Source organism: Penaeus monodon, unplaced genomic scaffold, assembly GCF_015228065.2.
Source record: "Penaeus monodon isolate SGIC_2016 unplaced genomic scaffold, NSTDA_Pmon_1 PmonScaffold_8345, whole genome shotgun sequence".
Classification (NCBI taxonomy): Eukaryota; Metazoa; Arthropoda; class Malacostraca; order Decapoda; family Penaeidae; genus Penaeus; species Penaeus monodon.
The window spans coordinates 1-14,765 of NW_023663599.1; the positions used below are offsets into that span (position 1 = coordinate 1).

General features: G+C 39.9%; 2 protein-coding genes across 2 annotated transcripts; one reads left to right on the forward strand and one right to left on the reverse strand.

The window, feature by feature from the left end:
- Nucleotides 1-4,066: 4,066 nt before the first annotated feature.
- On the reverse strand, nucleotides 4,067-8,732 carry LOC119571849 (GAS2-like protein 2B). Its single transcript, XM_037918964.1, has 4 exons — nucleotides 8,645-8,732; nucleotides 7,605-7,697; nucleotides 6,546-6,633; nucleotides 4,067-4,146 (listed from the first exon to the last, which is right to left on the reverse strand). Exons 1-3 carry the CDS (start codon nucleotides 8,705-8,707, stop codon nucleotides 6,562-6,564), a joined length of 228 nt encoding a protein of 75 aa, XP_037774892.1. The 5' UTR covers nucleotides 8,708-8,732; the 3' UTR covers nucleotides 4,067-4,146; nucleotides 6,546-6,561.
- A 785-nt stretch (nucleotides 8,733-9,517) lies between these two features.
- On the forward strand, nucleotides 9,518-14,541 carry LOC119571848. Its single transcript, XM_037918963.1, has 5 exons — nucleotides 9,518-9,625; nucleotides 10,578-10,670; nucleotides 11,651-11,738; nucleotides 14,167-14,336; nucleotides 14,510-14,541. The coding sequence occupies exons 2-5, from the start codon at nucleotides 10,616-10,618 to the stop codon at nucleotides 14,539-14,541; spliced, it is 345 nt and encodes a 114-aa protein (XP_037774891.1). The 5' UTR covers nucleotides 9,518-9,625; nucleotides 10,578-10,615.
- The last annotated feature ends 224 nt before the right edge of the window (nucleotides 14,542-14,765 follow it).

Sequence of the window (14,765 nt, forward strand, 5' to 3'; positions counted from 1 at the left end):
AGTGAGCAGCATTCGGGGTGCGGAAAATTTGGGGGTTTAAGTAGGCCCGGTTTAAAAAAAATTGGTATTTTTTAATGCATTTTAATTGCTTCACTGATGGGAAGCATTAAGGAAAACACAAATTTGCAATCAACACTATGTACAGCAGCCCTTCCATCCCTAGGGGCCCAAAATTTATTACGAAATAAAATAAATATATACTGGTTATTTTTTATCTTTTCTGCTTACCTCGAACCCCATCATTTTTCCTCCAAACGAGAAATATAAGCAACCAAAAATTAGGATTAGTATATAATTTAAAATCTTAAACTTAAGCCAGTATATCAGTCATTGTTACAAAGTGCTGAAATAAGTAGAAAAAAATCAGGGAAGAACAATATTTCACCCATCTTACAAAAAGTTCTAGGCATGAGAACAAAGTGCTAGACGGAAGCATGAAATACAGTGAGCAAACTTTCAAACACTTTGTCTCTGATCACCTCTCATCATTATATAAGTCTTTAGCTCTAAGCAACACAGAACTTTTGCAAAACAACACACTGTCCAAATAATAATTCGTATGGCTGAATTAGATAATTTATATTTTGTATATTCTTCCCCAACACCCTGTAATGTCCTTACTACAGTGTCATAACATTTTAATGATTTTGGGACAAATAAATCACATGACTGAACAGTTTTTTTTCATCATATTACTGTTCATTTTAACCCTATATTAGTAAACTGTGGCTGATACACATAGAAATATTAAAAAAGGGCAATGGAAGTTACAGGAAAGCCTTCAGGGTTGCATCCACTATGGGTGAGAGTTGAAAATATACACACTTATGTTGACAGAGAAAAATGCAACTACTTTCTCTCATTCACTCATCCAACATAGTCCCTTCTTATAACTAATATAATGTCAAAATCATTCTGTAACTCTTTCATATATGGAAGTCGTGTTTTTAGAAAACAAGGACTGTTTCAATACAAGAATTACATATATAGTATATATTCTATAAAATTTTGATGCACAAGCTTTTAACAATCAAATCATCTGAAAATGTCTCATTTGACGACTAAAATAAAAAGAGTACACTCGAGTGCCACACTCTATACATAATATTAAACTATATGAATTTATTTACTTTATATCATATATTCTGAAAAACCTTAATGCACATATCCAAACCATGTTCAAAGAGTTTAACAGTTGCAAGGTTTTCTCCAAACTTATCACATTAAATGCTGGGGATATTCAGTCCCATGACAAATAATCCTGCTGATATCAGTTACAAAAAAAGTTCTGTAATTGCCCTGTATGCTCATTCTCATATCGATTAGCTCTGTGTGGCCTAATTATCCAAACAACACTGATAAAGGATTACAATATGCTGTGTACACTATTCTTCCTATACTATTTGCAACATTAATAGCATATAATTTCTTTGATATCAAGACTGTTGCAAAGCATTCACTATGGTTTTTGAATGATCATTGACGTGGTGTTCGGTTATATGAAGTACCCAGTTAGACACTAGATGCTGTCCCGGTGTGTGACAGTTATTATACCGGAGCAAAGAAGGGAAGGTCTGCGTCCCTTTACATAGAGGGAAATAAAGATGCAGTAGAATATATACTTCGATGAATTAAAAAATGACTACAATCAAATTCTGAAATTAGGATATACAGTAATGTGTTTTGGGTCAAATAAGTCTGTAAAACTATATACCATTGTACTAAAAATGTGTCAAAAGTAATATCAATTGAATTAAAACAGTTTATCTTAAATACTTTTGATAGAATAAATTTTTTTTTTATTCTACAATCGACTAGTTCTGCAATAGACACAAACCCATATCAAACACATTATAATATCGGGAAAGTTTACTCTCATAAAATCAGAAATAAAATAAATTGCAACATATCACTGTTAGTTAAGGAGCACCATTCATGTTAGTGTGGTTACAGAGGGACATTGGGTATGGATATATTCCTAGCCAATCTTAGTTGGTGGCACCTCTGGAGGGGAGCAGCATCCCTTCTATTTCGAAGTCTGAGCAATTTAGTCTCTCGCGTTTTCATCCAGGAGACAGAGCACAAAAATGACTCAAAATTTGATTCACTTCATCGCGAGCTTCGATTCAACCGTCCAATTTGGGTGTAGGTCTGACCCTGACTCCACGTGCCACGTCCACAAGCCTTTTACTACTCTTTTGATCCCGCTGCTATTCCCTGTCTGGTGGGGAAGGAAAAAGGTAGGAGCTGGGATACGAGACCCGACGCCGGACTTTCTCGGAGTAATCCTCACAGCACCTGGCGGACCGTTCGAAGCCTAGCACTGGTTTCGGATCTAAACTACGGCTACCACTGGATACATGTGCAGTCACCCAAGTTTTATGTAGTCTTGCAAAAGTTCAGGAGGCAATGATTTTACCTTCCGCGGCTAAGCTCTCCGAACCTTGCTTTAAGAGAGTCATAAATATCTTTAATGCAAAAAAGAGTATTTTCGTCTGGTTCAAGTCGGCCATTTTGCTGTAAAAGCGGTCCACCACCGTTAGGGGACTGGGGTCGACGCGGGCGCAGAGCTTTTTAGGCGAGCGATTAAGCGGTGTGGCCGGCGCCGAGTGTCCGACCTGACGCCGCTAGTTGCGGCGAGGCTGAGGCCGAGCGAACCGTCCTGGGTGTCTGGGTGGCTTGTAGGTGTCGGCGGTGAGGCTCGGTCGTTCCCCGAAGCTCGGCCGTTCCAGGTGTTCTTCCCTGTCGGGCCGCACGAGCCCCCTGACTGACCGGGCCGACGGGCGGAAGGACTGCCGGGCCGGGGATCTCTACCCAGCATGACGAGGCCGCCCTCCGCTCGTGGCGCTTCTGCGCGGCTGAAAACCCGCTCGCCCGGTCCAGACTGTTCCTCCTCACGCCCGGACCGGCATTCCGGCTGGTTTCCCCCGGAGACTTCTCCTCCGGCAATGACGCTTTCTTGGTTTTCTTTTTTATTTATGAATGGACTCTTCAGGGTCTCAATAAACGGTATTTTCGATCGGGGCGTACCAATGCTGGAATTTTTATGCTTGACCTGTGACGGAGGTGACCAAGTTTTGGGTTGCATCTGTGAGAGGATAGTGGGGGGCGGTGGTCGTTGTGTTGGTTGGGGACCTCGGGGAGTGTGTACCGAGTCTTCGGTGGACATCGACGATCCCTCTGAGGACATCTGTGTCATGGAAGACTCAGGGCGTTCTGCAAAAAAAAAAAAAAAATCCCCGATATTTATTTTCCCCACCCGAAATTTCAAAGCTAAATTTCCCCCAACAAAACTTCTCCACTCATCCTGATAAATCCATCCCGCAAAAAAAGGAAATCACCTAATATATCTGTGGGTCCAGTTCCAGGCTCTTCTTCGGTGTCGGCTTGCGAGTTTCTGGGCAGCGTCCTCGGACCTGTGTTCCCCTGACTCTTGTATCCTTCATCGCTCACTTCGGAGGAGTCGTCTCGCCAGGCGGCCCTGTTCGTCGCGAAAACCGGGACTCCACTTTATGGGTTATATCTGTGGAAGAAGGAATGAATAAGAATCACTTTAATCAAGGGTTATATCTGTGGAAAAGTAAGGATTAAATTTTTTTTCATTAAAGAGTAATATCTGTGAAAGAATCAATGAAATCGGATTTATTTTTTTGGGATTATATTTTTTAGAAGAATCAACTGGGGAAAATCGCTTCTAGGGATAATATTTGCGGAAGAATCAATAAAATAAGAATCAAAAATTTTTATCAATTACATTTGTGGAAGAATCAATTAAATCAGAACCAATCTTTGGGTTATATCTGTGGAAGTATGGGGAAAATGAGAAATGGAGTCTCTGAGAGTAACGACAGACGGGTTTCCATGACTTGAAGCCTTGTCAAACGTTAAACACCTCCATCTCATCCACGCTTCTTCCCCTCCCTCAAATCCTTCAATAAAAAAAAAACAGCAAAACAACAACCTAATAAACTAACCTGCCAGAACCAGTGCGAGAGAAGGCGGCGCCGGGGTCCCTTTTTGGGCCGGCGACGGGGACCGCTGGCGCAGGGAGGACCGGCCCTCGAGGGATCTCGCCTGATTCCTCGGCCGCTGGCGCTCGATCGGCGACGCGGCGACGGAGAGGAGGGCACGTAGCCTTCGTCACACCTGTGGGTCAGGGGGAAGGGTTTTTCAAAGGGTTCTTTGGGGACGGATACAAAATGAAAAAGAACTGGCAATCATGTTTATATATGTATATATATATTATATGCACAGCGACACGTATCACGTACACGCACGCAAGTACGCGCGCGCACACACACCACACCACCCCAACCATGAAGCAAAAATCATCCACGTCCGAAGGAGAATCCCCCCGTACTCTCAGAAATTGAAGAGATTCTCGAATGATAATTTAAAAAAAACAACACATACTAACGCATAAATTGAACATGGAAACAGGTGACAGGGTACGTTTAAGATAATCATCAAACATAAATTCATCATAAAAAATTATGTTATATAGTTCCACTGGCAGGGCACTCCACAAAAATTTATTTCTGCATTTTTTTTAATCAAAGTCAGAATTAACCCACGGACTTGGGGCTACTGTGATTGTCTAAAAGTTCACTGACCTTTTAGCAACTATATCGTCAAGCCAGGCACTCTTTCGCTATCCGTGGTCATTGTTTTTAATCAGATATTTCACCTCTTTCTCGCCTTCTCTCTTTAAATTTTCACTTTTAGCAATCACATAATCCGAAAGCTTAAATGAAATGATTCAGGACCGTTTCTTCTCTCATTTCATCTGTGTTCCATTGCGTTTGTCATTCACTTTAGATCGGATTAGAACTTGATAACCGCTAAGTTTCAATGTTCTTTTCCTGAATAATCAACAGCTTTGGTAAAAAATTGTTTGAATGAGAGTTATCAAATTACATTTTCTAAAAATATAATTTCTAGGGTGAAATATACTACGGAATTCAGCATTCACGTAGGAAACCTCTTAAAATCACTATTAGGAATAACAATACTTTCTAACTTTATTTCATTTTCGGTGCATTTGAATACCAACTTTTGTGCACTGCATTCTGTTGGCACTGCACCTCATCACTAAGTTTTGGTACTTCTTGCAGATACTAAAGCATTGACTAGCGTAGGGCATTTCTTTGGTATTGACGATGCCTTCATGCCAGACGCTTTTGCCTCTGTTCTAAAGAATTTTGTAACCTGATCCTTTCTGGCAAATCTCCTTTGCTGTACTCTGCACCCTTTCTGTCTCCTTTGTTCCTCTTTTTAACAGATATATCGTGCGTTTCCTTTCCCCATGCCTTAAAGGAAGCGTTGAGAGTTTTTAAAGGCATTTTACTACTGTTGTTTGCATTCTTTGTTTTGGATGGATCTCTGGTCGTAGCTGAAGACTTGTTCTGCACAAAAGTTGGTATCTTTGTACTATATTTCAAAAGGGCCCTTGTTCTTAGCTTCGTGTACAGTATATCTTCCTTTATCTCCAGAAATTTTCATCAAAATTTCCAAGACTTTTATAAGGCTTAGGAGTTGAAGTTATGGGCAAGCTTTTCTTGGAGTATGATTTAACTTTAAATTCCTCTATAGATGTATCCGCACTGTCAGGATTATGCTGTGGTAAAATCCCACTTTCTCCTGAACGCGTTTCTCTTCCAAGCTTTCTTTGAGGGATACGTGGATGAGATAGAGGTGCCTTGTTGGCCTGCTTCATTGCTCCCTTTTGTTTCGTGTTGTGGGGCGGGCAAGCTGAATCTACTGGGGGATGCATCTTTGTCTTTCTAATACCTTTATTCCATTGCTGGGTTTTTAATTTGTGTTGTACCATGGGGTTTATTTTCTGCCAACTTTCTTTGGAATGCTACACTCCTTTTCCTTTCAGGAGTAATTTTAGGGGTGGAGTTTTTGAATTGATTCTTGACTCCTAGACAAACCCTTTTTTTTACTGGGTTAGAAACTTTAAGCGGAGTAGAATCTTGCCCCTTATTCAAAGGGTTAATGTTTGCCCGAAAGAGCCCGCTGCTCCTGGGAGAATTTCCTTTGTGAATTCCTCTCACGCAGCCCCGGTTCGATAAAATAGGCGAATTAGTCCATTCTAGATGTAGGTTTGCCATCCGCAAAATCCTTGCCTTATCTGTGTCCTTGATGTAGGGGTCTGAACTTGTGCGTGACCTCCAGAAACCTTTTAATATCAATAGGAAGAACATGATAAGCCAATTGGCATAACTAGCAACTCCGAGGGTTTTCAAAAGATTCACTTTACTACTTCAGATGCCTCTTGTGTTCATGAAAAAATTTCCTTATTATATAATCTTACCTTACATACACCATCATGAAACCCTTTCCCAAACCTTCGAAAACAAAATTAACCCTCGTCACAAATTGCCATCGCTATTAAAAACTAATGAATGAATCCAATCCAAAATACCCTTAAAAATAAAAAAACATATGCCCTTAAAAAATATATATATAATAATACGCAAGAGATCAAAAATAGGTCCTCGAATAATAAAGGATAAAATCTGAAACCGAAATGACCTTACCTCTCATACGTGACGTTCATGAGTTGCCTCTCCTGTCCGCTACTCGACGTCTTGAAGCCCACGCGGGAAGACAGGGCCGTGCGGTGACCCTGATGCGAGGGGGAGGAGGAGAAGGCTGTCAGTGATGTCTGATTTGTTGGAAGTTTAATATCGAAAAGGGAGGGATGGTAGGGGGAGACTGATAGAGAAATATATATACATACACACACTCACATGTGCATATCCATACACGCATACACACATATATAAATATGTGTATGTATATATTCTATATGCATATATACATATATGTGCACGCACGCACACACACGCAAGAGCGCGCGTGTGTGTGGACGCACACATATATACACACACATACAATATGTGTGTGTATGTATATACATATAACAGAGAGTGAGAAAACGAAAGATAAGATTAGAAAAAAAGAATAAATAAAATAAAATAAAAAGATAACTCAATTCCAAATCTTAAAAAATTTCCCCCTAACTTGCTTCATCACGTCATCCGGTGCCCAGTAGCAACGACGCAGTTCTCGAAACCAACACAATGGCTCCACAACACCACTCTCTGTTATCACTTTGCATAAAAGACCCCAAAAAAGGTAGAAAAAATAGGCACATCACCGTAACCCAAAAACAATAAATCATTTCTCTCTTTTTTTCGTTTTTTCTTAAAAAAAAAACCCTTCATCCGTGTTTCACCTGGTTTGGGCGGGGCAAAGTGTGTCACGGCAGCATGATCACGGACTGAATGGACACACGCAGGCCAAGCGTGACTCCAGTTAGGTGATTTTTCGGCCGGATGAGGACTATGTTTTTGCTTTGGGTGTATCAGGTCGTATACGGAATGGGGAAAGCGAGGAAGAGAGAAATGGAGATATAAGACGAAAGGAGAAAAAAAAGAGGGGAGAGAGGGAAGAGGGAGGGAGGAAGAGGGGAAAAAGAGAGAGAGATGGGGGGGGGTCGAGGGGAGTAAAGGAAGGAAAAAAAAAGAGAGACAACAAGCAATAGATAGCTACGAGAAGAGAGAGAATGAAGTCCTCGCAGAAAGACGTCTTACCTTGACGACACCTGCAGGGATCGTGCTTGTCCAGGTAATGCTCGAGGGTGTCCCTCCTCCGCCGACGCGCACCATCACGTGGTTACGGAGAATCTGAAAACAAGTATTTCACGTCAACAAAGATATCTGCCAAGTCATCAGTTACATAACTCACACCTAAATTTCTAACAAACACTCTACCACATTATGATTTAAGAAAAAAAAAAGTCAAACAAACACAACATGCCATAAAGAAATGACATAACAAGTACGAGAATAATATACATCAAGCTTTAAATCCCCTACAAAGGGATGTACACACCCCGCGCGTCGCTTTTCATATACAACAGAAAAGTCTCGCTTCCAAACAAGGGAACCTAGAGACCCAGATTACACAAGGGGAAACTAATACACACAAAGACTAGTGTTGTCGCCGCTTTCCCTAAAACCTCTCCGGGTAAGATGGAATCTAAGAGTGAAACGTGACGTTCTTGAGGGGAATTCAAAAGCGTTCGGGTAACGGGGCGGTGGCGTTATCAAAATAACGTCCGAATTTGAGGTTTTAAGTTGGGAAGTTGGGGTTGTGAGAGGTCAGTTGAGGATTTTGGGGATAGGCAAAGGTTGGGATAGTCGAGATTATTATTTATACTTATTTGTTATTATTTATTATTTATTATTATTTTTTTTTTTACTTGAGGTTAGATGTGTGGTGCTGAATCATCAGAAAACTATACTGCGTTGATGCAGTGGTAAAAAGATAGGTTTTTATACAAATAGATTTATTGTGTAGCATAGGTATAGTGTTAGGTAATATTATGTTTATATTATGGTATTCCAAATATGTACTGGGTATAATAGTGGGAGGTTTACAAAAAAGGGAAAGATGAACCTAACCTAACGAAGAACATGATATCATAGAGTAATATTTATTTATCCTAAAAAAAGCATATACCTGTCTGGGGTAACTTGCTTACACACACACGCACAAACGATCACACACAAACGTATAAGGATACGAAATAACCCTTTAAAATACCCAAAAAGACCCGAAGGACACTTACCCTGACGAAGATCAGGACGCGCGTGTCGCCAATACGGTATTTCCCCTCAGACACCTTGACCATCGGAAATTGTGAAGGGCAAGAGCACCTCTCCCCAAGTCCGCACCTGTAAGGAAAAGGGAGGAATGTTTTAAAATAGCTGGTCTTGTACATGTTTTTCACCATAACATTGCATATGTGTGAGTAATTGTGAGTGGCATTGGGTTAAACAGGGGGTTTCTGTATATGTGTAAATTTTGTGTATAGATGTATAAGCGTGTGTTTTTAAAAATCTGTCTCTGTATACAAGGGGTGTTTTATGCGTCTGTGTATCTACAGATGGCTATGCCGTGCTTGTATTTGTACAAAAGTAGGGTGTATCTGGACTATTCTATGTAGCCCAATATATTTATTTTATATATATATATATATATATATATATTTTATTTTATATATATATATATATATATATATATATATATATATATATATATATATATATATATAATATATATATATATTATATATAATTATATATATATATAATATATATATATATTATATAATATTTTATATCTTATATATATATATATATATAATATTATATATATATATATTATATATTAAATATATTGGGCTACATAGAATAGTCCAGATACACCCCTATTTTGTACAAATACAAGCCGGCATAGCCTCTGTAGATACACAACGCATAAACCCTCCTTGTATACAGAGCCCGATATTTAAACACACCCCTTTATACATCTATACACAATACACATATACACACCCTGTTTAACCCAAAGCCACTCACAATTACTCACCCCTATGCAATGTTTATGTGATAACATGTACAAGACCCGCTATATTAACATTCCCCCCTTTTTCCTTACAGGTGCGGGACTTGGTGGAGAGGTGCTCTTGCCCTTCACAATTTCCGATGGTCAAGGTGTCTGAGGGGAAATACCGTATTGGCGACACGCGCGTCCTGATCTTCGTCGGGTAAGTGTCCTTCGGGTTTTTTTGGGGTTTTTTTAAGGGTTTATTTCGTACCTTATACGTTTGTGTGTGATCGTTTGTGCGTGTGTGTGTAAGCAGTTACCCCAGACAGGTATATGCTTATTTTAGGATAAATAATATTACTCTATGATATCATGTTCTTCGTTGGTTAGGTTTTTATCTTTCCCTTTCTGTAAACCTGCACATCTATTATACCCAGTCATATTTGGAATACCATAATATAAACATAATATATACCTAACACTATACCTATGCTACACAATAAATCTATTTTGTATATAAAACCTATCTTTTTTTACCACTGCATCAACGCGTATAGTGTCTGATGATTCAGCACCCACCATCTAACCTCAAATAAAAAAAAAAATAATAATAAATAATGATAATAAAAAATAAATATAAATAATATCTCGACTATCCCAACCTTTGCCTATCCCCAAATCCTCAACTGACCTCTCACAACCCCAACTTCCACAACTTAAAACCTCTATTCGGACGTTAGTTTTGATAACGCCACTCGCCCCGTTACCCGAAACTCTTGAATTCCCCTCAAGAACGTCACGTTTTCACTCTTAGATTCCATCTTACCCGGAGAGGCTTAGGGAAAGCGGCGACAACACTAGTCTTTGTGTGTATTAGCTTCCCTTGTGTAATCTGGGTCTCTAGGTTTCCCTTTGTTTGGAAGCGAGATCTTTTCTGTTGTATATGAAAAGCGACGCGCGGGTGTGTACATGCCTTTGTAGTGGATTTAAAGCTTGATGTATATTATTCCTCGTACTTGTTATAGTCATTTCTTTATGCATGTTGTGTTTGTTTGACTTTTTTTTTTCTTAAATCATAATGTGGTAAGAGTGTTTGTTAGAAATTTAGGTGTGAGTTATGTAACTGATGACTTTTGCAGATATCTTTGTTGACGTGAAATACTTGTTTTCAGATTCTCCGTAACCACGTGATGGTGCGCGTCGGCGGAGGATGGGACACCCTCGAGCATTACCTGACAAGCACGATCCCTGCAGGTGTCGTCAAGGTAAGACGTCTTTCTGCGAGGACTTCATTCTCTCTCTCTCCGTAGCTATCTATCTGCTTGTTTGTCTCTCTTCTTTTTTCCTTTCCTTACTCCCCTCGACCCCCCCCCCATCTCTCTCTCTCTCTCTCTCTCTCCTCCCTCCCTCTTCCCTCTCTCCCCTCTTTCTTTTTCTCCTTTCGTCTTATATCTCCATTTCTCTCTTCCTCGCTTTCCCCATTCCGTATACGACCTGATACACTCCAAAGGCAAAAACATTAGTCCTCATCCGGCCGAGAAATCACCTAACTGGAGTCACGCTTGGCCTGCGTGTGTTCCTATTCAGTCCGTGATCATGCTGCCTGTGACACACTTTGCCCGCCCGAACCGGGTGCAACACGGATGAAGGTTTTTTTTTAAGTAAAAACGAAAAAAAGAGAGAAATGCATTTTATTGTATTTGTTACGGTGATTGTGCCTATTTTTTCTACCTTTTTTGGGGTCTTTTTATGCAAAGTGATAACAGAGGAGTGGTGTTGTGGAGCCATTGTGTTGGTTTCGAGAACTGCGTCGTTTGCTACTGGGCACCGGATGACGTGATGAAAGCAAGTTAGGGGGAAATTATTTAAGTATTTTTGGAACTTGAGTTATCTTTTTATTTTACTTATTTATTCTTTTTTCTAATCTTATCTTTCGTTTTCTCACTCTCTGTATATATGTATATACATACACACACATATGTATGTGTGTGTGTGTGGTCCACACACACGCGCGCCTTGCGTGTGTGTGTGCGTGCGTGCACATATATGTATATATGCATATAGAATATATACATACACATATTTATATATGTGTGTATGCGTGTATGGATATGCACATGTGAGTGTGTGTATGTATATATATTTCTCTATCAGTCTCCTCCTACCATCCTCTCCCTTTCGATTTTAAAACTTCCAACAAATCAGACATCACTGACAGCCTTCTCCTCCTCCCCCTCGCATCCAGGTCACCGCACGGCCCTGTCTTCCCGCGTGGGCTTCAAGACGTCGAGTAGCGGACAGGAGAGGCAAATCATGAACGTCACGTATGAGAGGTAAGGTCATTTCGGTTTCAGATTTTATCCTTTATTATTCGAGGACCTATATTTGATCTCTTGCGTATTATTATATATATATATTTTTTAATGCATATGTATTTTTATTTTAATGGGAGTTTGGAGTGGATTCATTCATTAGTATTTAATAGCGATGGCAATTTAGTGACGAGGGAGTTTTAAATTTAGTTTTCGAAAGGGTTGGAAGGTCATGATGGTGTATGTAAGAGTAAGATTATTTTAATAAGGTAATTTTTTCATGAACACAAGAGGCATCTGAAGTAGTAAAGTGATCTTTTTGCAACCCTCGGAGTTGCTATTATGCAAATTTGGGTTATCATGTTCTTCCTATTGATATTGAAAGGTCTGGAGGTCACGCACAAGTTTTAGACTCCTACATCAAGGACACAGATACAGGCAAGGAGTTTGCGGATGGCAAACCTACCCTCTAGAATGACTAATTCGCCTAGTTTATCGAACCGTGGGCTGCGTGAGAGGAATTCACAAAGGAAATTCTCCCAGGGAGCAGCTGCTCTTTCTGCAACATTTAACCCTTTGAATAAAGAGCAAGATTCTACTCCGCTTAAAGTTTCTAAGCCAGTAAAGAAAAGGTTGTCTAGGAGTCAAGAATCAATTCATAACTCCACCCCTAAAATTACTCCTGAAAGGAAAAGGAGTGTATGCATTCCAAAGAAGTTTTGGGAGAAAATCACCCCATGGTACACACAAATTACAAACCAGCAATGGAACAAAGGTATTAGAAAGACTAAAGATGCATCCCCCACTAGATCAGCATTGCCCGCCCCACAACACGAAACAAAAGGGAGCAATGAGCAGGCCAACAAGGCACCTCTATCCTCATCCTCACGTATCCCTCAAAGAAAACTTGGAAGAGAAACGCGTTCAGGAGAAAATAGGATTTACCACAGCATAATCCTGACAGTGCGGAAAACATCTATAGAGGAACTTAAGATTAATCATACTCCAGCAAAGCTTTGCCCATAACTTCAACTCCTAAGCCTTATAAAAGTCTTGGAATACTTGATGCAAATTCTGAGATAAAGGAAGATATACTGTACACGAGCTAAGAACAATGAGCCTTTGAAATATAGTACAAAGATACCAACATTTGTGCAGAACAAGTCTTCAGCTACGACCAGAGATCCATCCAAACAAAGAATGCAAACAACAGTAGTAAAATGCCTTTAAAACTCTCAACGCTTCCTTTAAGGCATGGAAGGAAACGCACGATATATCTGTTTAAAAAGAGGAACAAAGGAGGACAGAAAGGATGCAGAGTACAGCAAAGGGGATCGCCAGAAAGGATCAGGTTACAAAATTCTTTAGAACAGAGGGCAAAAGCGTCTGGCATGAAGGCATCGTCAATACCAAAGAAATGCCCTACGCTAGTCAATGCTTTAGTATCTGCAAGAAGTACCAAAACTTAGTGATGAGTGCAGTGCCAACAGAATGCAGTGCACAAAGTTGGTATTCAAATGCACCGAAATGAAATAAAGTTAGAAAGTATTGTTTATTCCTAATAGTTGATTTAGAGGTACCTACGTGAATGCTGAATTTCCGTAGTATATTTCACCCTAGAAATTAGTATTTATAGAAAAATGTAAATTTGATAACTCTCATTCAACAATTTATACAATGCTGTTGATTTATTCAGGGAAACAGAACATTGAAACATTAGCGTTTATCAAGTGTCTAATCCTGATCTAAAAGTGGAATGAACAGAACGCAATGAGAACACAGGATGTAAACTGAGAGAAGTAAAACTGGATACATGAATCATTTCATTTAAAGCTTGCGGATTATGTGATATGCTAAAAAGTGCAAATTGAAAGAGGAGAAGGCGAGAAAGAGTGAAATATGCTGATTAAAAACAATGACCACGGTATAGCGAAAGAGTGCACTGGCTTGACGATATAGTTGCTAAAGGTACAGTGAACTTTTAGACAATCACAGTAGCCCAATGTCCGTGGTGTTAATTCTGACTTTTGATTATACTAAATAAAATGCATGAAATAAATTTTTTGTGGAAGTGCCATGCCAGTGTAACTAGTTATACATAATTTTTTATGATGAATTTATGTAGATGATTATCTTAAACGTACCATGTCACCTGTGTTCCATGTTCAATTTATGCGTTAGTATGTTGTTGTTTTTTTAAATTATCATTCGAGAATCTCTTCAATTTCTGAGAGTACGGGGGCATTCTCCTTCGGACGTGGATGATTTTTGCTTCATGTTGTGTGTGTGTTGTGTGTGTGTGCGCGCGCGTACTTGCGTGCGTGTACGTGTATACGTGTCGCTGTGCATAGTACATATATATATACATATATAAACATGATTGCCAGTTCTTTTGCATTTAGTATCGTCCCCAAAGAACCCTTTGAAAACCCTTCCCTCTGACCCACAGGTGTGACGAAGGCTACGTGCCCTCCTCTCCGTCGCCGCGTCGCCGATCGAGCGCCAGCGGCCGAGGAATCAGGCGAGACTCCCTCGAGGGCCGGTCCTCCCTGCGCCAGCGGCCCAGTCGCCGGCCAACAGGGACCCCGGCGCCGCCTTCTCTCGCACTGGTTCTGGCAGGTTAGTTTATTAGGTTGTTGTTTTGCTGTTTATTTTTATTGAAGGATTTTGAGGAGGGGAAGAAGCGTGGATGAGATGGAGGTGTTGAACGTTTGACAAGGCTTCAAGCTCATGGCACCTGTCTGTCGTTACTCTCAGAGACTCCATTTCTCATTTTCCTCATACTTCCACAGATATAACCCAAAGATTGGTTCTGATTTATTGATTCTTCCACAAATGTAATTGATAAAAGTTTTATGATTCTTATTTTTATTGATTCTTCCGCAAAATTTATCCCTAGAAGCGATTTTCCCCAGTTGATTCTTCTAAAAATATAATCCCAAAAAATAATCCGATTTCATTGATTCTTTCACAGATATTACCTCTTTAATGAAAAATATTTAATCTTACTTTTCCACAGATATAACCCCTTGATTAAAGTGATTCGTT

Excerpts from the sequence above, each read along its gene's own strand:
- LOC119571849 (XM_037918964.1), bottom strand. The coding sequence starts at position 8,707 with ATGGTCAAGGTGTCTGAGGGGAAATACCGTATTGGCGACACGCGCGTC. Across the intron at positions 7,698-8,644 it reads GCGTCCTGATCTTCGTCAGG|ATTCTCCGTAACCACGTGAT; the intron begins GTAAGTGTCCTT and ends ACTTGTTTTCAG. Across the intron at positions 6,634-7,604 it reads TCCCTGCAGGTGTCGTCAAG|GTCACCGCACGGCCCTGTCT; the intron begins GTAAGACGTCTT and ends CCTCGCATCAGG.
- LOC119571848 (XM_037918963.1), top strand. The coding sequence starts at position 10,616 with ATGGGACACCCTCGAGCATTACCTGACAAGCACGATCCCTGCAGGTGT. Across the intron at positions 11,739-14,166 it reads ATGAACGTCACGTATGAGAG|GTGTGACGAAGGCTACGTGC; the intron begins GTAAGGTCATTT and ends TCTGACCCACAG. Across the intron at positions 14,337-14,509 it reads TCTCGCACTGGTTCTGGCAG|ATATAACCCAAAGATTGGTT; the intron begins GTTAGTTTATTA and ends ATACTTCCACAG.